The following is a 22,631-nucleotide window of genomic DNA, read 5'->3' on the forward strand; positions in this document are numbered from 1 at the left end:
ACACGAGGTTTTGCTTTGGAACTCCCACCTTGTTCATTTTGTAAATCCTTCCTCCAAGCTTCTTGCCATCTCCTGAATTATTATAAGTGTTTATCAGCACTTGAACTGTTTGAACACTTGCCAGTTTTATATCTTTACATCACATATTGTGTCCATAATAGACATAGCAACCCCTATGTCTTTATGATTTGGCTCAGGTTTTCACCCACCAAGTTTTACATCCAAGATGCAGTCCAGTAATTACTTTACAGGCTGTCTTAGTACTGCTGTTACCACTTGTAGTGCACAGTACTTAATGGCCTCTTTCTTTACATCTTGAACAAGGGTAACACTCCACAGCCTTGAATATAATAAATGATAAAACTGGGATAATTTACTGTTCTTAAACCTGTGTGCTTCATAAAACAGACACGACATGTATAGTACCAAAATGAATTATGTGCTGGGACACTATTTCCGTATGATTGAATTTCTTTGCCCTCTTCCAGATTTTACCGTAGTGGTCACGATTTAGAAATTACCTATGGGCAAAAATCTATATACAGTATAACCCAAATATCTGTAATTCAGGGGATGACTATATTTCAGGTACAGTATATGCCCCTGGATGATTTAAATTTGTAATTTTCTTTGGTGGGGACATTTGCCATTCATTATGTTTTACTGAAACACTAAAGATATGCGGTACAGTAACCATTAAACAGCACAGTATGGGATCAATCTGTAATGGTTTAAATGCCTTAATGGGAACATGATTAAGACACTGAAACAATAAATTACCAACTTATAACCAGGATAAATAAGATATATAATGTTCTACTTTTTTTATTCACCCAAGTATTCATGTGCTAACAAAACGGTTGGATACAAAAATAGGTGGTCGAGAGAAAGACTGTGCATATTCCATCAAATTCCTAACACAGACAAAGTTTGCCCAACAATCTCCCTCTAGATTGCCTATATTCATCTTATACGTGATTAGTAGAAGACCATTTACTGACAGTTTTCCCATTCCATGCTTTAATTAAATCCCTCATATTATAAAAGAAAGATTGTGATATATAACGTGAAGAATAAATGTTGCCACTACTGCACTTAAATGAAGACTCCTATAAGTTTAATTAACATGCAACCTTATTGACAGAACAGCTTACTGACTGTAATCCTTAAGTGTTCTAAAGCTTCCTTTATAACTAAACATGCACCACAACCTTAAAGCCCTTTCAGTGATGGCAAGCAAGGGAAACAAACAAAACTTAACTACAACTTCTGTGATCTTTGCTGTTCATCTCCATATTAGAAATTGCACACAGCAAGTTGATTAATACTGTATATCCGTTACATAAATGAAGACATATTATATAGTGTCGACGCAGTATATTTCACCAATCATATCCGTAAACATTGATCAGTAAAACAAGGATATGACCTTTTGTATGATAATTTGCAGTTATGCACGACACCGCAATACAGTAGTCCCTTGCCAACAGCGAATTTTGGGTGTCCACTATTTTGATTCTGTAAACCATTTCACCAATCACGACACTGAATTTTGAGTATCCACAGTTTAGCAAGCCGTCATTTTCCCTCTGTTCCAATGTATTCGTCCACGCAGCGTCCTGCCACTGCTCGCGCCTCACTCTCTTAGTGCTCCGTATGCTAGATATTTATGATGTATTTTCTGCCATAATAACATTGATTTAGCCTTAACTATGGCCCCTCAGTGTGCTTTGAGTGTTAGTGATTAAGGTCAGAAGAAAATGAAGAGGACAAGGAAGATAACGACTCTATAAAAGAAAGTTGAAGTGCTAGATAGACTAGTGTAGGGCGAGAGCGTAGCGTCAGTGGGACCTGCCGTTGGGGGGGGGGGATGAATTTTGTATTCGTACGATTAAGAAAAGTGAGGCTATAATAAGGGCTAGTTTCATCCTCATCCACCATCGTCCTCACACTATTTAATTTATATTACTATTTTATATGTATTTATATGTATTTGATTTAATTAAATGTACAATACAGGCATTGTTTAGTGAAGGAACAGACAATTTAGTTAGGTTTAACGAGTGTTATAGGTGGTCGTGGAACCTAACCCCCTATTTCCCATCTGCAAATATAATAACCACAGGGTTTTCCAGGAACCAAACCCCACAGTTGGCAAGGAACTACTGTAATTTAAATGACATTAGGAATATGTTGTACTTCAGTAATATCCAAAAAGCTGTGAGTATACAATTCTATTCCCATTATTAATGTATAAAGGAGGTTCTAGTAGTACAGTACAACTATTTTCTAAGAGATGAGATGATAATACAGTAATAACTACAGGATGTCTCAAAAATATGCACACACTGCCTTACATATTTTTTTGATTATCACTTGAATGCTTGTATTGCAACAGCTATATTGTCCTCAGTTGTTGAAGTGTGAGGACAATGTTGCTGTTTGAATACTGCACAAGCATTCATGCAACTGCCACATATATTTGTAAGGCAGTGTGTGTGTATTTTCTGAGAAATCTTGCATATTCTAAAATCAGAATTGATGAGCACTTAACAGAAAGTTCAGCTGTACTGTACTTGCTGCTCCAATGCTTTGTTACGTTTACAAATTTTTCTTCCTTTAATCAAAGATCACAGTCCAATAAAATGAGGAAAAATAAATCAGTAAATTAGCATAAAATGGTAACTTTTAAATAATGTAAATATAGCACGTTCCATCTATTCAACCTTAAACTGCAAATTATAAAAAGGCTAACGAAAAGTTCTCGTACGTAAATTAGGATGAATTATTAATTCTTTGGTAAACTATGGAATAAAAAATGCTACCTTGAAAGGGGCAACCATAAAAATAAAAAGATGCTCAGCTGTAGCGTTGCATCTTCACTGTTACAAACTAAAACAAATTTATCCCAAAACAAAGCTACTAAAGTCGCAGGGTTACGGCAGTAACTCACAATTATCAAATTACAGATAAACTAAATGCCTCTGACCTTACATCATTGCATGTTTAAAAGATAAAATCACTTCTAGCAGAACTGAACTCCTTAAGCAGTACTGTATATGTAGCTGCATCAGCAAGCTTTAGGAATACCAAACTGACAGACTGAGTAAACTTTTGACCACCATCGCTGACACAGCTTATGACTGATTCTTGGTCACTTGTTTGAATGTCTAGTGTTTAAAGTTTAAATTTCTTGATACTAAAACTTTCATAACAAATTATAACAGCAATGATGTTTGAAGAATGCATTATCATTATTAAAAACTCAACTACTGAACTTTATCCAAAAGTAATTTTATAACTTTAAATCTATCAACTGTTATAACTGCAATGCTCTACTCCTAAGTACAGACTGCAAGGCAAAATTTAAGCTAAAATAATACATATATATATATACTAAGGTATCTTGTATATTATTTCACCACTTGATAACAATAGCTTCACTTTTCTTACCATGTCTTTTCAAAGCTTCATAAAACTGATAATACAGAATATAGCTGTTTTACAAAATAAATAATATCGTTTAATCACCTGCGCAGTCATTAAATATGTTGCACTTACCTATTACATAATGGTATATTACACACGCCTAACAGCAATAGGCAAAAACATCTTTTCTGATTACAAACTGATGTTAAACTTTCAGGGTTATTGTGTACCTTACCTCCTTTCATCAAAGACAATCCGTTCTAAGCAACATTCCCTTCATCTTCCATGTACTGCACCCAACTATTAGACTACCTTATCAAGCCCAGTATCAATGTAATTAAAATATAAAGTATCTTGAGATAAATGAATAATTTTTAGTTTCTTTGAGCTTCTATTATGTACTGTATATATTATTACTTTTACAACTATGTACTGTAATAATAATATACAAAAAATGACTTGATTCTGCTACACATTGACTTCTAATGTGAATATAACTAAAAACTTACAAATTTCAAACTTTAGGTAGCAGTGCACCTGGAATATAATATGACCAAACTCCTATAATTTAATGTGACATTATTAACCAGGACATCTTGTTTGAAAGTTAAGCATACTGTAGCTCTGAGACTCGTTTAACTGTTTGAGTATGGTAGTTATGTCTTGCCTCAGACATTATAACACTGAAGTTTAACAGTATGTATCACTTTACACCATTTTCCTTGTTTTTGTAGCACTTATTCTGGTAAAAACTTACATTAGCACAAATGCAAATAATAAAGATAATTTTAAATAACATATTGTACAAATCAATGAAAAATTTTGTCTTGGGCATCTTTGTTCTGTTTACTCCGTCCAACAAGACTAGATTCTCGTGAAATTTTCTTACTAAATGAATCATTACTATTTAACAGATGTTTGTGGAACCTTAAAGGTTTAGTTAGCTATAACATATATCTTTTATGTCCATCACCACAGCAACATAAAACAATTTAAATTTTTACATTTTATCCTCAAGTTCAGAACTACAGTACTATTAAGTTCAGCTATGATACAGTCCATTCTCATTGCTTCTAAACAAATTTTTAATAATTTAAATTTACTATACAATAATTTTAATTTTAAGACAAAATTTGCAGGAATTAAAATACAGTATACATATAAATAAACTTACATTATTACTACTTGTTTCTGAAGCAAAATATTAATGACTATAATTATCCAAACACTTCCTTACTCTCTGTTTAATGATGATGAATTTTACTGAAAACAAAGACATGGATGACAAGTCATAGTAAAACTGGGCAGACAATCATGCCAGGATACCTTACAACAACAGGGAAGATATTAAAAACTACAAGTACAGAATGGACATATTCTCAGACATACATCATCTGAACAGTGAGACAAGGAGTTAACTGTTATCAAGATGACAGTACAGCACCTGGAGTACAGACTACCACAGTGTTATATGGAGAACAAATGTTTTTAAGGTAATTACAATAAGTTTGGTTTAGGAAGTGAGAGTAATGTTACTTGTGGTGCCAAGTTTTCTTTTTAAAGAGAACTGGATAATAATACAGTACATTGGTTAGAAGAATTAATCTGTGTATCCTCAAAAATATGGTCAATTTTAATACTGTATACCTGCAGTTTATACAGTAAAGTCCCCTACACACTTATAATTTTAAAAATATTTCCTATGACACCTTCGTTTAAAATTATTCACAACATTAAATTTAGTTAAGTATAGTGCTTTAAATAATATATAAATGCAATAGAACTAAATTAATGGTTAAAAAAAATTGGTCTACTATGTACTGTACAAGTTCTCAAAGACTATGTGAGTAGAAAGGATCCAGGTAGCACAGTTATCTTGACATAAAATGAAATACACAGGTTTAGAAGCATAGCCAAATGACTCAATAGTGTACGTACTGTACTGCACACTTTCTGGACCATAGTGATCTGAAACACATTAAGTTCACTTCAAAAGCCAAGAAAACAGGTCCTTTTTTTTTTTTTTTTTTTTTTTTACATTTAAAATTTTCTAAGACTTTTATCAAGAGGTAATAGAGAAAACAGTGTATCAAAGAATACCCTCACAGATTAATAGCTGCTTGTTTAATGTTACCACCAAGGCCAGCTGGCAGCAAGCATCACCAAGCGGAAGTGATATAACATTGCTCGAGTCAACACCAACAAAAACATTAGTGAAAAATATAAAGAAAAAGTCTCAAAAGTCCCAATAAATTCACCCAGTAAAATATTGAAAATACACAATAATATAAATACCGTACCCACTCTGACTGCATCAAGAGCCATAGTTGACTGAACACTTTAAGAACTGACAATACAGTACACTGACAACAAAGGCCTGATGAAACACACAACAATATCTAAACTTAAGAAAAAAAAAAGTATAATACTGTACATTACTCCATTTCTAATTGGTAATAACTTCAACAGAAAGACATTTTAACTCAATAAGTCAATTATGAATCAGTATTACCTTCGTCTCTGAGATTACGATACCTTCCAGATCCTGTATAAAACCCTTATTTTATTTCCAAATTATGCGAGATTTATTAACACATGTACTGTGAATGTAATCCAATGTAAATTTTGAATATAAGTACAGTAAATTGTCATGTTAACAATTTCTCTATGTTAACACAGTTCATTGTTTTTCTCAAACACACACACAAGGACTCAAAACCACTCCCACCTGAGCTGTTATATTCTCTTAAGATTCTTGCCCCATTATTATACATATTAAGGGGATATTTACTGTACTGTACTTGCATTTACAGTATTGTCTCCCTACCTCTGAATTACCTGAGTACACTTTCCTATTTATCAAGATAGTCAATTACTGTACTACTGTACACAATGTTTCAATTACATCCTGTACTGTACATATAAATATTCTAAAAGCTCCTTACTATAAAGCTAAAAACATATCTGATACATGCAATTAAAAGTAATGTAATTTAATGTTTTTCCTCCACTTAGAGTTTTTAAAATAATAATTCTGTTTATATCACAATAGACCGTTTTGCTTGTTATTCATGATTCCATCCTCGGTAAATATGTTGATATGTAGACAGCACAAAGTGTCTCAGAAAAATTTATACACACTGCCTCACAGATTTTTGTGGTGATTGTATGAATGTTTGTATTACAACAGCACCAGTCTTCACACATTAACAAGTGAAGATGATGTTGCTGCTTGTAATGCATGTATTTATGTCATCTCCGCAAAAATTTGTAAGGTAGTGTGTATATATTTTTCTGAGACATCCTACATGTGATTTACATTATCCTCCACAACAGGTCAGTCAGTAGCCATGGAGGCAAAACAAATCCCTGGATTATATAAATAATTTTTTTTCCCCAATTATTATTGTCTACTTAAATTACTAGTTTTGCCTTACACCTAGAGATGTTCGAGCTAATACAACACTCACCTTCTGGGCAGACCATTAAGCTAACAACAATGATGAGTATTACTCCCAGTGATTTGTTGCCTTTCTAACTTTTATTTTCAAAACTCAAATTATGAAAGAATATGGTTCCTCTAGTGCAAAAACTTCCATTTTCCCCCTTTTTCCAAAACCTATTTCACATACACAAGTACATCATATCTTTCAGTGTACACAAGTACTGTATGTCATACTGTACTGTATCATCTTTCTAAGAAGACTACAGTACTTTATGAGACAGTGATCAAGTTATTTTTAAGAAGGGAAGAATAAGTTCAATAATATCAATAAAAATAGTAAACACATTAGATAAAGTTTCCTTTCTTACAGCTTTTCCACATGCAGTACTGTAACTCTTCATAATGAGTAGCCGTATGAATAAACTGACCATCAATGTGAAAGACAAAGGAAACATTCTTTTGCTAAAAATTCCTTCACATCACTTAGAAGTGTGGACCAGGAGAGTTAAGTGAAGACTCGGCTAACAGTAACAAACTGTATACTGTACAGTATTGTATATATAAGATGAAAACTTGTATACAGTACAGTACAGTACAGTACTGTAGCACTGCAATGGTATGATACACTGCCTTTAAAACAACAATGATAACCAGTCACTGAGTAGTCAACTGCATTTACAGAAAGATGGCTTTGATAAATATTTATAAAACAACTCAGTCTTCACTTAATGCAATATAGAAATTCCTTTAGCAAACTAATCAAATTGCCACTTAAGAAAAAACATGAAGGTCAAGAGATAATGCATTTTCAGTCTAAAAAAAATCGAAATGCTTTACATGACATCTTCAGGCAAATACTACATATCAGTAGCCCTTATCTAAGAACATCAGCTGGATTTATACATTTATTGACCTTCTATATCATCTGACCTATGCAGAATCTTCCTCCAACACTTCACTTAGAAATATGGTTAAGGATTTAAAATATAAACTTTTTCCTCTTTAAAACAGAAGCACACAGGAAATAATAGCACAAGGACAGCTTTTAACCCTTAACTGGTGGCTAAAGATTCCTTACTCTGCCCCCCAATGTGCAAAAATTGAATGCAAGGAACATGAAACATCCACTGGTAATGGCTGCCGTCCCTACAGCTAACTGCCACTGTCCATGGCCGCCATTTAAGGGTTAATACACATTTCAGCATGAAGGTCAGTGGAAACGATGGTAACAGAGCATAAATTATACCGGTAGGCACAAATCACTGGTGCTCTTTGCATGACTTTGAGTGCTGTATTAAATGATGAGATTCAGAGCAAGACTAACTACCAAAAGGATGTAAATGCCCCATGACTTAACACACAGAGATTATCAGCAAGTAATATTATCTGTAGACACATTACTGTACTGTACATGGACTACAACAAGGAGTGGAGACTGACAACAGAACACCAACACGTTAATATAAATGCATCTTCATTTACGTAACTGTTGGTATTCATCTATCAGCTATTAAGCAGGATTACTAGGAAGTTCACATTAAGTATTCAAGATCTCATTTAAATTAATCAGAAAATTAATTAAAAGGGATTATTTATAAGACTCTCAATACCCCCAACAATAATTCACTTCAAATTTGTAAACACTCATCTTTCCTACAGGTCAAATGTATACAGTACTGGAACCCAAAAGAATTCAAAGCAAAGGGAAACATTCTTATAACTGAACAATACATCAGACCTTCTACTGCACTACACCCTTTCCTACAGTCTTAATATGGTGGTACAGTACATCAGTCTCTTTCTCTCTCTCTTTTTTTTTTCTCTCCTCTTTCTCACTTCTATCTCTATTTTTCTCATCTCTTCTCTTTTACACTTCTATGTCACCCTTTTACTCTTCTATCTCTCCCTTGTTCTCTTACCTCCCCTTCTCTTCTCATCACATCAAGACAAAACACCTAACCTTATCAGCAATACTTGGGGAAAAAATAACCAAAAGAATCAATAAGTTGACTTAGATACCACACACTTGAAACACACGTCCCTTGCATATAACCCTTCAAGTTAATTTCACCTCTTTTTAATGGAGTCTGTGCCTAGAACTCTAATAGTAACACTAAATAAAGTGAGGTAGATATTTAATTTTTTTTTTAGATGCAGGTTTAGCCATGTGTTAAAATTGGGGACTACGGTATAGTGGATCTAACCAGTGACAGACCGTACACTGAGAATATAAACGAGACCTTTTGTAATGTTAGCTGTCATGAATCACCTGAAGATAAGCCCCCCTCCTGCTAGAAGATAGTCTTAAGGTGGTTAAGCTGGGGGGGAGGGAGGAATTACTTCCCCTACCGAGATACAGACCAAAACCTACCTGAAGCAGAGGCCAAGAAAAATGCTGATAAGATTCAATGCCTTACATACTCGTACATCCCCCACAGGCAATGACAGCTACACATGGTGAAAAATTCCTTGACAAGATTTCCCAATCACCCAAATAAACCAGATGTCAGTTACTTGCCTTACCAGTACCTATTTTCAATCTCGGATCCTTCAATGAACTGACAAAGTTAAGAGAGGAATAAATCAATTAAGATGTTTCTATGTTGATGACAAGTGACTCTCACATCATACTGTTATTCTTATCCAGTTTATATACGGTATATGGCCGAGGTTAAATGTTTACTGTACCTTGACAACTTATAACACCAATGAATAAATATCCTCTTTGCCATCCATATTTTGTTGCAATAGTATACAGTGCTTTCATTCCCTATATCTAGTGTATACACAAACACACAAAGGATGAAGGTGGTAGGAGAAGACAATACTGTACCAACTTAGAGGTCATGGAAAATCATCTCAAATTTTCCATGAACGATCCTGATTGTCTTCTCCGAGGTGTGGGGTCTCCTATACACATCCACCCAGAGATGCTACTGTACCCTCTATATACTGTACCAAAATATTTTTACCATGAGATACGTACGGTAATTAAGTCTTGCACTGTGTTTACACAAAGCATTATTACATTCTGATCAATTGAACACTTGTAATTTCACTAGTTAATTTTATGCTTTATTGTCTGCCAAGAAGTTGAGGAGAAAGTACTGTTGTGTGTCAAGACATATAGGGACTACTGAAGTGAATTACGCAAGTAAACGTGGTTAAAAATAATGTTCACATCATGAACACTTAAGTATTCAATATAAAATGCCAATTGTCAAGTTCCTTCTATAGATCTATAATAAACATTTAGATTATATCCTGCAATTATAATTAGAGATTCTATTAAATATCATAACTTATAATGATCATATAAGCATCAACACATCAAAAATGTCTAGTTCCTCTGCTTCCAGTCTTTCAAACAGTTCATTCCTTCAGTCACCTGTTGAAATATTTATGTAGGTATAAATTTTGTCAAGGCACCAAAAACTATTTAACTGTGCAATACTTGATTGCCAGTTCTTTATTGTAGTGACCTGGAAAAGTCAAACTCTATTGCAAAGCAATAACATGGTTTAGTAATTTCAGACTCGCATGAGCATCCATGCAGTCTGAATCTTGAACTGGCATATGAGATCAGCTTTAAGGAAAAGCACATTTACAGTATAGTACTGTACTTCTGTTTATAATGAGGAAGACAAGCAGTTAATAGCATTCAACTTTTATCTCAAATATACTTTCTCTGTGTACCAAACAACCTCACATAACAAGTAAAACACTGCTATGGAATATATCCCCATAAAAATTTAACACATCTTTAGCAGAGGGTAATTCTGAGATTATATTGAAATAGTTTGAATATCAAATACACAAAGAACACCACTTCCAAATTATGCATCGTGTTGTTCCGAGGACAGAATCTAACATCCCTGCACAGTTACTCTTACTATAAATGCCTTTCAAAGTGTGACCACCAACTGATCACCACTTCATACTTCTCAATCTTCCTACCAGAGGACAGAAACAAGAAAGCCTTCCGGTCACTCTTACTAGAAACTACATTCATGGAAGGCTCTTATGATGCTGGGTGTCCGCTGGTCAAAGCCCAGGACAAGGAGGAAATTTTCTGTCTGTTGAGGATGCACATGTTTTGTTCCAAGTCCACACAACACAAGTCTGAGGAGGACAATAATTAAAACCATATAAGATGTGTAACACTAAGGTTCAGGACACACAGTAATATCTTCTATATACTTCACTAATTTACTTACATACAGTATAACTATCTCAAGCCATTTACCTACTATGCATTCACCTCTCTCTCTCTCTCTCTCTAACACATACTGTACACTTGCATTCTAACCACCCTGGAGGGAAGGCATGATTTTTGGAGTTCTGGTGTAGCTGCCTGGGGGATCAAAATGTCAACCCTCTTCACCTCCTTCCCCTCCATACAAAGTGAATTTTAATTAAAAATTCAATGGAAAAAAGTGTTAAAGTGGATACGATTAAGTGCCCAGTGGTAAAATAAGTTACTGGGCTAACACTTCACACCCATGTCTGAACTGCGGACCCACCAACACTACTACATGGGAACATTCATGGGTTGTCTTCACCCTACAGCTAAACACCATGTGATAATGGATCCCTGGACAACAGTGTCATGGTGCTACTATAAACCTCTATCAAAAGGCACTCACTACACTGGTCCTCTCATCTCCCTCTGTTCTTCATTTTGTCTTCAGCTACCAGTGTGAGGACAGAGCTGCTACTTCAATCTTGGAACATTCCCGCCCACTTGCATGCGTGTGACACCACAGCTGCATTAAGCCTACAAGACCCACCACTTTGCTGTAGTTTTGTCCTTTGTTTTTAATGCCTTATTTTTGTTAAATGACCCACTCCCCCAATGTAATCTGTATCATATCTGTTCATTGTGTACTTTCAGCCTTTGGCAGCTATTTTCTCTCAATACACCATTAATTATAATTATTATTAACACACACACACACACACACATAGTCTCTCTCTTTAATTGTTGCTACTCACTCACCAGTTTTGTATATCCATTCTCTAATTTGCTACCAGTTTTAAATTTAAATGTTCTAATATTGTATTGTTTATCCCCTGACCATTGTCAATACACTTACATAATGTGATAGTGTACAGTAAGAACTCACAACTAGAAACCTATGTTCCGGTATAGTACCTTGCATGCTCTACAATATACTGTACAGGTCTCTGAGAAATGGTAGCTGTAACAACATGTGAATTTACTATTTACCTGATATGTGTGCTGTTAGCATCATTGAGCTGTTGTAAGGATTGAGTGGCAGAATAAATGACATGCTGCTCAAATTTGTGGGTCAGCACCACTACAGTATCTGCTTCATTCTCCTTGGCCCACTTCAGAGCTTCCCCTACGTTCACCTCACCAATCACCGTCTGAAAGTATTATAGCATTATGGATCAATGACCACAATGGGTAATGTACTGAAACAAGAAATTAATGCCCATCACATTAAACTACAATATATTACTAACATTGAACAAATAGACTGTGTTCACTTGGCACCACTAAAAGAACAAGAGATGGTACAACTATAGTGAAGTAATGAGATGCAAGATTTTAAATATGATGAAAGGAGGACGTACTTATGACACACACACACACACACAAAGTACCACGGGATCTTAAATTACTTCCCTCACATTAATAACCTTTCAACATACCATTAACCATGACATACATAATTACACATGTTAACAGGCTTGGGTTATCATGGCAAACTAAGTGAATCTCCTCAGAATACAGAAGGAACATGTCTCCCTTACCCCATGCTTTTCTGCTCATTTGTACATTTTTTTCACAAGTTTTTATACAGACATGATCATCATCAATGTTTTATGGCCATGATGATGATAATGATATTGATAATGATGATGACAATGACTTATGATACCTAAAACACATATCATAACATTACCTAATTAAATCAGAAGAATAAAATAATCCCGACTGACCTCCTTAAACTTGTTAATTAGTTGGAGGAGAGTCATTCCCTCAGTGACTTGAATTTCTGTTAAGGTGTTCTCTGAGAAGGCCAGGGTGGTCGCTGCTGGGTTGGTTCCTCCCGAGGTCAAGGCCAATATCGTCACGGCGGCTCCCTCATGACCTGTCACCTGTGTTGTATGGTTGGGATTGCGTATTATATTTATGTTTTATTTTTTGGTATATATTCTTGTGACTTAACAATGGTTGAAACTGTGATCATACCATTACTAAAACAGTTATAGCGTATACCCATGAAAGTATTTTAAAATGCACACATAACATACAGACATGCTCATACACACAAACACAGACATATACATATACACACACACAACTCACCTCTCCTTTCCCTTCAGGATTGCCAGTCCAGACATGACTAGTACTCATGGAGCCTCGCACGTCAACACAGATACCAAGTTTACGTGACGTCTTTTCAACACTCTGGGACAAGAAACAAGAAGAGATTATTTAAAATCATTCAGTTTTTAGTTATATACAATACAGTACAATGATGAAATAATGACAACAATAACAGTATTTTTATTGTACTCTTTAAAACATCTTCCCATTATAAAGCAGAGTTGCAAGGTGACATATATTGAGAATGTATTGTGTTAATGTGATAATAAATGAGAAACAATTTAGTTCATCCAAAGAAAACTGTTGGTGGTAGAGTTGTAACGTGTTTATCTCTCACCAATGTGTCCTGGGTTCAATCCCTAACCTGGGATAGCTGTGAGAAGGGTCTTATCCATGGCAGGTTTTCACTGGGTTCCCTCCTGTACTAACACTGGACAATAAAAGTCATAACAAAGAACAGATCAACCACCCAAATGATAACAAACTGACAAGACGTGACATGATAATACTGTACTGGTCAGACTTTGAGTGAGGTGCTGTACAATAACACACACACCAGTACCTCTTACAAAACAATAATAAAATACAAACCTTAGCACTTGCAGTAATGAGAGTATGAAGAGCATCAACGACCTGAGGGTTGACTTTTGTGTTTTTCTTGGATGGGGTCCTCACAGGGGCTCTGGGGATCTTGCCTGCAACTCCTTTGCTTGGCTTCCTCTCAAAAATCTTGCCACCAGCGTCACCAACAAATCTAACAAAATAATTAATAATTCTCTAACGTATCAATGTACAGTTAACACCAACTACCCTGACCGGGCTAAAATGACAATATTGTCCTAAAAGAAGCTGATTTACTCTCTCTCTCTCTTTCTCTCTCTCAACACTAAAGACGTACATACCTTTAGTAGTACAAGGTAAATAATTCTTTCTTCCAGCACAAGCAACAATATAATGTAGCATTTCAGTGTAAATATGGATAATGGAGGTACAGTACAGTATTGCCAGCAGATTATAACAAGACTATGTTAAGTAGATGTATATATATATTATATTATTTACCTTGGACTTGAATATATACAAAATAATGAAACACACAGTTACTTTCAACACTTATCTCAACAGGGGTACTAAGGACCTGTTGGCTATCTGTAACTCTTAATCTATTTTAATGTATGATAAAAAACACTTCAATCATCCAATACCATTAATTTGTAAATACTGTAGTTTCATTTGTTCAATTTATTATTATTATTGTTATCATACATAAATATTCCATAATCTTTGTTGAGAGGAAACGGTGAGCTATGGTTCAGGCAGGACTGTGGAGTAAGGACTGACTATATACAGTATAGTACAAGTGATGAAGACTAACCTCGTTGGGTGTTCGTAGGAGTGCAGGGCCATGAGCACTTGGGTGGGAGTGACGCAGCCAGATGTGACGTCACTGTGGGTCAAGCGCTCCACCAGTTTAGAGGGGAGAGCGTGGCTACTCTCACTGGATGGGTTTAAGAGGTTGGCCTTACACATCCGGTTAACACTTGCTACTGTAGATTCTCCCTCAAGTTTGTCCAGCATATGAGACCATACCTGGGAATAATAACAACAATAATAATAATCAAGGGACTTGTAATAATAATAATATAGTACAATAATAGTGCTGTAATACCTACAGTAATAATATTAACAGCAATATAACAATAATACAATACTGTAATACTACTACGACTGCTACTAATACTAATAATAATAATACAATAATAATAATTCAGTACTGTAATAGTAATAATAATAATAATAAGACCATAAAAAATTTACCTATTGTTAACTATAGTACAGTACAGGAGTATAAGCAAATCTGTCATTACATTCACTACAATACTAACCTGTATCTATCTATGACAAAACATATCTTCAAGTACATTTACCACAATAAGAATATATAACAATGGTATTAAGAACTAGAAAACACTACTACCTCTTTCCTTGCTATGTTTATCAGGACAACTGTGATGCAAGAGATTCACAAACAAACATTAATTAATTACTGTAACCAATCAATATTATAACTTAACCTTAGTTGTAAATTTTATACAATATTTGGTTTATCTGAAGAGTCTACACCCTTGTTTACTTCACCTAATGATTAACCTCCCTTCAACTTAACCTAACCTCATCCCCTCTAAATAATGTCAGGGTGGTTAATTTTTAGGTGAAATAAGCTGGGATGGAGATTCTTCAGGTGATCCCAATAGGTACATGAACAGTCCCCATCACTAGTGTGTTTACAGGGGGTCGACAGGTGTTGTGCAGTGTGGCAGCGCTGTGTTTGTTTACATTCGACAGAAGAAAACTCGCAATAGTAAACATACCATGGAATCAAAGTAAAAAAATATATTAAGACAAATATCTCAATATAATGATCTGTGGAATGTTTATACGACGAGCCCCTGTAAACGCACTAGTGAAGGGGACTGTACTTGATCGATACAATGCTCCAGTCTCCTATGAACTGATATCACATTATAAACGGAATCTTTATAATCAATTACCTCTGGGGATTTAAGACTTTGTGACGGGACGTCGTCGAGGGTGAGGCCGCCGAACATCTCGTGTAACTTGTTCACTTTGTTGATGACCTGGTCCACATCCCATGACTTCTCCCCTTCCTGAGGAGCACAGTTAACCCTTTGAGGATGATGGTCTTAAAACAATTATGAAGATGATAGCTTAATCCCTCACCAAACCCCTTAAGAATGACGGTTTGAACCCCTCTAGAATGTTGGTTTAAACCCTTTATAATGTTGGTTTAAATCCCTTCAAAATTATGGTTTAAACCCCTTTAGAATGATGGTATAAGCCCCTTTAGAATATTGGTTTAAACCCTTTATAATGTTGGTTTAAATCCCTTCAAAATGATGGCTTAAACCCCTTTAGAATGATGGTTTAAACTCCTTTAGAATGATGGTTTAAACCCCTTTAGAATATTGGTTCAAATCCCTTCAGCCATGGTTTAAACTCCTTCAAAAAATTGGTTTAAACCCTTGGTCCTCAAAGATAAGATAAAGTTCAACATATCGTAAAAAAAAATTAAATCCCAAAATCCACAACAGCTCTTTGTTTAGAATACAAAATACACAGAACACCTTAAAAGTACAGGAAAGACATGTAAACAAAATTATCAGAAGTAATTTAATTTCAGATATTAGAGGAAAACAAGTAAGATGGAATTCAAAGTTCAGGAAAGTAAAAATCCCATCAAACATTTGAATATTAGATGTTTTAGTAATGATATATATATATGTGAGTGTACAGGCATATACTCCCAAACTTATGGTACATGTAAATAAATGAGATGAGGAAATATACAGTAATATAGAGTATACAGTAGTAGAGAATATACCTGAGGGTGTCCATCCTTGTCCAGTACTTGCATCAGCTCCAGCAGCTCACTTGTGTTGTCCTTGCCAGTGTACTCCTGGACAGTCTTCTCCAGACCCATGAATACATAGTGTAACACCACCTGCGTCCCTGGAATACAGTACATTAACTTAATTAAACAACAGGCACAGTACTTTTGGGTTTTCAAATTCATTGGTAGCTAAGGATCTCCCCTCCTCCCGTCCCACATGCACAGAAGTGGAACATGGGAAACATGAAGCTTCCACTGATGATGGTCATTGTCCCTACAGCTAACTTCCACTGATGATGGTCATTGTCCCTACAGCTAACTTTCACTGATGATGGTCATTGTCCCTACAGCTAACTTCCACTGATGATGGTCATTGTCCCTACAGCTAACTTTCACTGATGATGGTCATTGTCCCTACAGCTAACTTTCACTGATGATGGTCATTGTCCCTACAGCTAACTTCCACTGATGATGGCCATTGTCCCTACAGCTAACTTTCACTGATGATGACCACCGTCCCTACAGCTAACTTTCACTGATGATGACCACCGTCCCTACAGCTAACTTTCACTGATGATGACCACCGTCCCTACAGCTAACTTTCACTGATGATGACCACCGTCCCTACAGCTAACTTTCACTGATGATCAAGTTGAATACATTAACATCACCCCTTTCAACATTATTGTTATACATATACATTGTATAATTTATTACCTTTTCAAACATACTCTATATGAGGTGAATGATATGCTAAAAATAAGAGGGTTGGATATCCAGGAAGCAGCGTTGTGTGAGTGTTCAGGACAGACTTGAAGGTGATGGGTGATGCTAAGTTATGTGAAGCAACAAAGATAAATCAGATGCCATTAGACATTTGCTCCCATAGTTTTAACCACATCTTTCTCACATAACCTAACCACTCCTTTCCAACAATGGGGGCCTTAATGTTGACAAACGGATTTTTTAAAGATTTAGTCGTGAAGGACACCGCCCTACAGTGCCCGATGGGGAGGGGTGGCAGTAAAATTAATTAATTCCAATACAATAAGTTAGTTTTACAGCCACACCCCCACATCGAGCTCTGTGGTACAGTTTCCTTCGCGATTAAATCTTTTAAAGCTCTGGTTATCAAAACAAAGCTCTACCCGTCAACAAAAAGGAGTGTTTAAAACCACAGGGGTTAGGGTCTCGATGACAAAAGGAAATACCACAGCAGAAGACATCTCTTATGAATGGATGACAAGGAATGTAGTCATTAAGCTTACCTAGCGGCAGTTCTTTAAGCTTCAAGTGTGCTAATCTGATGACATCACGGTGGGTCCACCCATACGCGCTGAAGTGTCGTGTGACCTCCAAGGCAAGGCGTCGAGGCTCCCAGCTCAGGTACCACTCGTTAACCGCACGACGCAGCCCACGACCCCAGCCTACAGTAAACAGTGGCTGATGAAAATAATCTGACAAGTGATAAGGTTATGTGAAGGCGGTGAATGATACAGTAAATGATGCAATAACATACATACGGATGTTTGTAACTATGGACAGAATGGGGTGGAGATGATGAGCATAAAGGAAACAGTTCACAAAGAGGAAATTACACCAGAATCTATGGAAGGTCACTGAGAGAAGTTAAGATAATAATACAGTACAAATAAAAAGCACAAAAATAATAATAATGCATACCTGTAATAGATGATAATGATAACTATAATAATAATAGAAAGAGTAAAAATAATAATAATTATGTAACACTATAATAATACAGGTAATAATAAGAACAAAATCAAATACCAGTACAGTAATAATTATATGTACGTAATGATAATGCAAGTACAGTAATAATAATAATAACTCAATAAAATAAGACAAATTCTACAATACAACACAGTACCGTACCTGAGTGTCCCGTTTGCTTTGAGATCATCTTAGATATTTGAATGAAGAGAAAGAAGAGGTGGGTGTTAGTACACAGCTCCCGCACTGACGAGTGAGCATCAGTCACCAGCTTCTTCTGGTCACTCTGTTTGGATACCACGGCTAAACACAACACCTGGAAATATCACACTTTATTATACTCTATTTATCTATGGAGAACAGTGATAAAATAACACATGGGAATATTAACCTATATTATACTCTACAAAGAAACTTCCTACATGCCCCAAGAGTCTTACCAGAGCTTCCTTGTCCACGTAGGGCAGCTGGTTATATGCCCGCAGTGTGTCCAATATCACCTCAGCTTTCCCCTCCTCCACCAACTTGGGAATAACAGAGGTGCAGTTGATGAGTGTGTCGCCTGGGTTAGAGGCTCTTAGTCTTGATTTGGAGTCGTCGTCAGGAGGCGGTGACTGGGGGGTGGAGTTTGACTTACTGTGGCGCTGTCGTTCGCTGCGTTGGAACCAGTCCACCAGGTGACGTACCAAGTGACCTACGACCGTTATAATAAACAAAATAAGTGTCGTCCCTCAGGTACATAATATGTTTGTACCTGTACTTGACTCAAAATTAGTCAATGTTCTATTGACTTACATATTATTAAGCACAGTCATTCAAACTATCTCTACTTGGGGTGATCGATGAATTCCAGAATGAACACTGTGACTCCTGTTATCTCTGTAGGGTTGTCAAAATCCTTCGTCCGTTGTGTCATTTTTTTTTCAACACAATTTTGCAGAGATACTTTTTAGAGTGGCTGTACATTCATTTTACAGGCTAAAGTGATTCAACATTTCTCATATAATACACTGTCTGTGATATAGGTTGATTATACAGTGCAGTATAATGCACTACAAAAGCCATACTTTATGACTTACTTCCATTCCAGGCCACACTGTCAGAGCCAGTCACCAACAACTGCTTCAGCTTGGCCAGTGAAGCATCAGTATCAGCTGCCATTGTGGCCAACTAGGTAAGTCTTCCTGTACTGTGCACCTTGAAATACCTCCTCCACTGGGCCCTGAGAAACAACCATATTATTACTATTAAACATTTTGGCAGCTCTTATATAACTTCTGTATGTTAAATAAATGTTCAGATACCATTTTAACTATAATTTTCATATACAGGAACTGTATTGTCAAAACCCCAGATTTTTTCATCATTATATGAGAATACTGTAGTTGGAAAGGCAGAATATTAACAATTGTAATGTATGATCTAACTAGCCATGTGATATTTAGGTGCAGTACCACAGTTTCTCAACAATGTTTTATGTTTTTTTTGAATTTTAATTCCTGTTCTTTGGTAAAATATATCAATTTATTTTGTTTGATTTTAGCAGATATAAACCATTAAATAATACCATGCTTAAGTATTCAGTACAGGATATAGGTCACTAGCCCATCCCTGCTAAAATCACACCCTGAAAATTACTTGAATAAGTATTGTATAAAAAAATAATAATACATTGTCAAAACTTTTTCTCTGCAAACATATTTTAATTCATAAAATTCAAAAAAACTTTTATAACAATAAGTTTTATGGAGATTGACTTATAAACATTTAGAATTTTTTAGTTATTTTAAATTACTCAGGAAAATAAGATCGTGTGTGTGTGTGTGAGCGCAAGTTTGAGTGTGTGTGAGTGTGTGAGTGAAGTGTGAGTGAGTGAGTGAAGTATGAGTGTGTGAGTGTGAATGAGTGAGTGAGTGAACGTCTGAAGGAGTACAAGTATTGAGAGTGACGACATCAACACTCCTGGCGGTGGGATAAAGAAAGCCAACACGTGGAATCTCCACCATTTAAACACTTCTTACCTACATCACCAATTCACGTCTGTTATAATACCACCACAATGACTTCATATATAAGAATAAAAAACAATTGGTGTTCGGTAATTATAAGGTAAGACATAACATTACGGGGCGTTCACTCAGTCCTTCCATACTCACACAAACACAACCTCTTTTAAGCAATATCTCCCGTTCTCTTATGATAATCTTAGATCTAGGAAGTTTTAACTACTGTACTCTCACCTACTAGGAAGAGTTTAATAATATCTTACACCTGACAATGGTAATTACCGTAAGAAAATCCTTCACTAGGACTTTGTTTTCTTTGATAGTCAGACAGACTCCATGACTCATTCTACCTGACACAACTTTACGCTATTATATGTCATTTATCTATAAGAATTTTACGGCTCCCTCTACTACTTTTCTTTCAAGTTCTTGGTACCATTAAACACTATTGACTTATAGAGTTAATTGAATTATATGTTAAAAAGTTAGGTTCTCAGTTGACATTTTGACAGCGTTTCCTTATGCGTTCGGCGGATCAATCCGGATTGCATATGACGTCATTGTTTACTTCACGATGCAAACAGTATATAATGAAATATTTCCATCTATATTTGAAATTTCACTTATACTATAATTTAAATAGCATTAAATATCATATAGTATGAGTAATCACCTTAAAAATCTATTTATCCTGAATGACCTTTGCTTACGTAACAGTTCTCAAAATACCTTAACGAAAACGGAAGAATGTATAATGCCCATGGGAATAATTCACTAATAATACCTAAATTTCAATACTTTTTGGACAATGTTTTGATAGAAGAAAAGCTAAAAGATAGTAAAATAGTACAGGCAGATATATCCACACAGAAACATAAAATTCAATAACATGTTAACACTAAGAATAGATAAGATATATGAGCAGTTAGTTATATATTCAGTAAAATTCTTATACAAGGTCACAGTGGATCAACGGGTAAATGGACAGCTCAGGTATACTAACAATCATAAATAATAAGTTGATTTGACCTAAAACAAAAATAGCAGAGAGAGACAAAGAGAAAGCGGATATCTTGTCACAGAGGTTGTTGCTGTTTGTATTTACAGTATATGCTAATAACTCAAGTCTAACTTCCTCCCAGTTTACACACTAGATAAAATTATTAAAAATTACACCAAATTTTTGTTCCTAGCTCAAGTTTATTCATGGCAGTGCCTGACTATATAATATCAGCATGTATATAAAGCAATTTTGAGGATATAAGTTGAAATGTGTTATTATTTTAGCAGATATAACCAGATACACGAATGATAATCAACCCTAAGAAATATAGTTATCGTGATGCTAGACAACCTTTAATGAACAAGAAAGAAGTATACGTAATATTATCAGGAGACAGACAGCAAGTGGTGATGTCTTACAAGGAATTTAATCGTGAATCACCTGGGGAAAAATGAGCCATGCGGGTTTGTACATGACGCCACTGACCTTCACCTTCTGAAAGTCTGATACACAGAATTATATTACTTCGCCTTTTGTGATTCTTTTTCTATGTATATTTGAATCACCTGAAGATTAACCCTCCTTACTTCACCTGATGATTAAACACCTTAACGCTACTTGGGAGGGGGGGGGGGGTTGAGGTGGGTTAACGTAAGGGTGTTTAATTATCAGATGAAATAAGCTTGGGTCATAATCTTCATGAGAAACCAATGAAGCTGTTCCATCTGCCTGCCTCTCATCTCACCTTGATGACTGCTCGGGACCGCTCTATAACTGTTCTCCGTCAAGCCAAGTGCGCCTACGGAGATAATTTGCGGAAGTGACTTTTCTTTGAACAAATCTCTCTCTCTCTGGTCCTAAGCCAAGACACCGATAAAAGACCTTTCTGCTCTCTCTCCTTCCCTGTGTCATTCTGGTCAACTTTCAACTGTTACTGAGACACTTTTTGCCTCCTTAATTTCCTCTAATTATATCTTGGTCGATTCCAGTTCTATCCTCCTTCAGCGCCTTCTACTGAATCTACGGTACATGTCACGTATACCTCCTCGAGTGTTAAGGGAGTATGCTATAATAGAGTATATTTTTAGTTAGCAATTCATCACTTATTAATTTACTAACCGTTCGGGTGGTTCGTCTGTTCTTTGTTACTTTGTTATGAGCTTTATTGTCCAGTGTTAGTACAGGAGGAACGGGAACCGGAGAAAACTTGCCGTGTTTGGGAGTAGAACACCCTTCTCATA

The 22,631-nt window shown here is 35.7% G+C and overlaps 1 protein-coding gene across 2 annotated transcripts; it reads right to left on the bottom strand.

Moving 5' to 3' along the window:
• Positions 1 to 812: 812 nt before the first annotated feature.
• Positions 813 to 20,770, bottom strand: LOC121869671 (60 kDa SS-A/Ro ribonucleoprotein-like). 2 transcript variants are annotated; one of them, XM_042371210.1, is made up of 13 exons: positions 20,670 to 20,770; positions 19,461 to 19,603; positions 18,822 to 19,075; positions 18,544 to 18,697; positions 17,916 to 18,074; positions 16,639 to 16,766; positions 15,788 to 15,904; positions 14,611 to 14,825; positions 13,827 to 13,989; positions 13,215 to 13,316; positions 12,845 to 13,003; positions 12,105 to 12,265; positions 813 to 10,996 (listed from the first exon to the last, which is right to left on the bottom strand). In XM_042371210.1, exons 2-13 carry the CDS (start codon positions 19,540 to 19,542, stop codon positions 10,870 to 10,872), a joined length of 1,821 nt encoding a protein of 606 aa, XP_042227144.1. In that variant the 5' UTR covers positions 19,543 to 19,603; positions 20,670 to 20,770; the 3' UTR covers positions 813 to 10,869. The 2 variants fall into 2 exon arrangements, with proteins under 2 accessions (XP_042227144.1, XP_042227145.1); XM_042371211.1 differs by having other exon boundaries at positions 20,622 to 20,720.
• Between the last annotated feature and the right edge of the window lie 1,861 nt (positions 20,771 to 22,631).

Source organism: Homarus americanus, unplaced genomic scaffold (genome assembly GCF_018991925.1).
Source record: "Homarus americanus isolate GMGI-L3 unplaced genomic scaffold, GMGI_Hamer_2.0 scaffold23578, whole genome shotgun sequence".
NCBI lineage: Eukaryota > Metazoa > Arthropoda > Malacostraca > Decapoda > Nephropidae > Homarus > Homarus americanus.

Excerpts from the sequence above, each read along its gene's own strand:
- LOC121869671 (XM_042371210.1), bottom strand. The coding sequence starts at position 19,542 with ATGGCAGCTGATACTGATGCTTCACTGGCCAAGCTGAAGCAGTTGTTG. Across the intron at positions 16,767-17,915 it reads GCTTAAAGAACTGCCGCTAG|GGACGCAGGTGGTGTTACAC; the intron begins GTAAGCTTAATG and ends ACTGTATTCCAG. Across the intron at positions 13,990-14,610 it reads TCCTACGAACACCCAACGAG|ATTTGTTGGTGACGCTGGTG; the intron begins GTTAGTCTTCAT and ends TTATTTTGTTAG.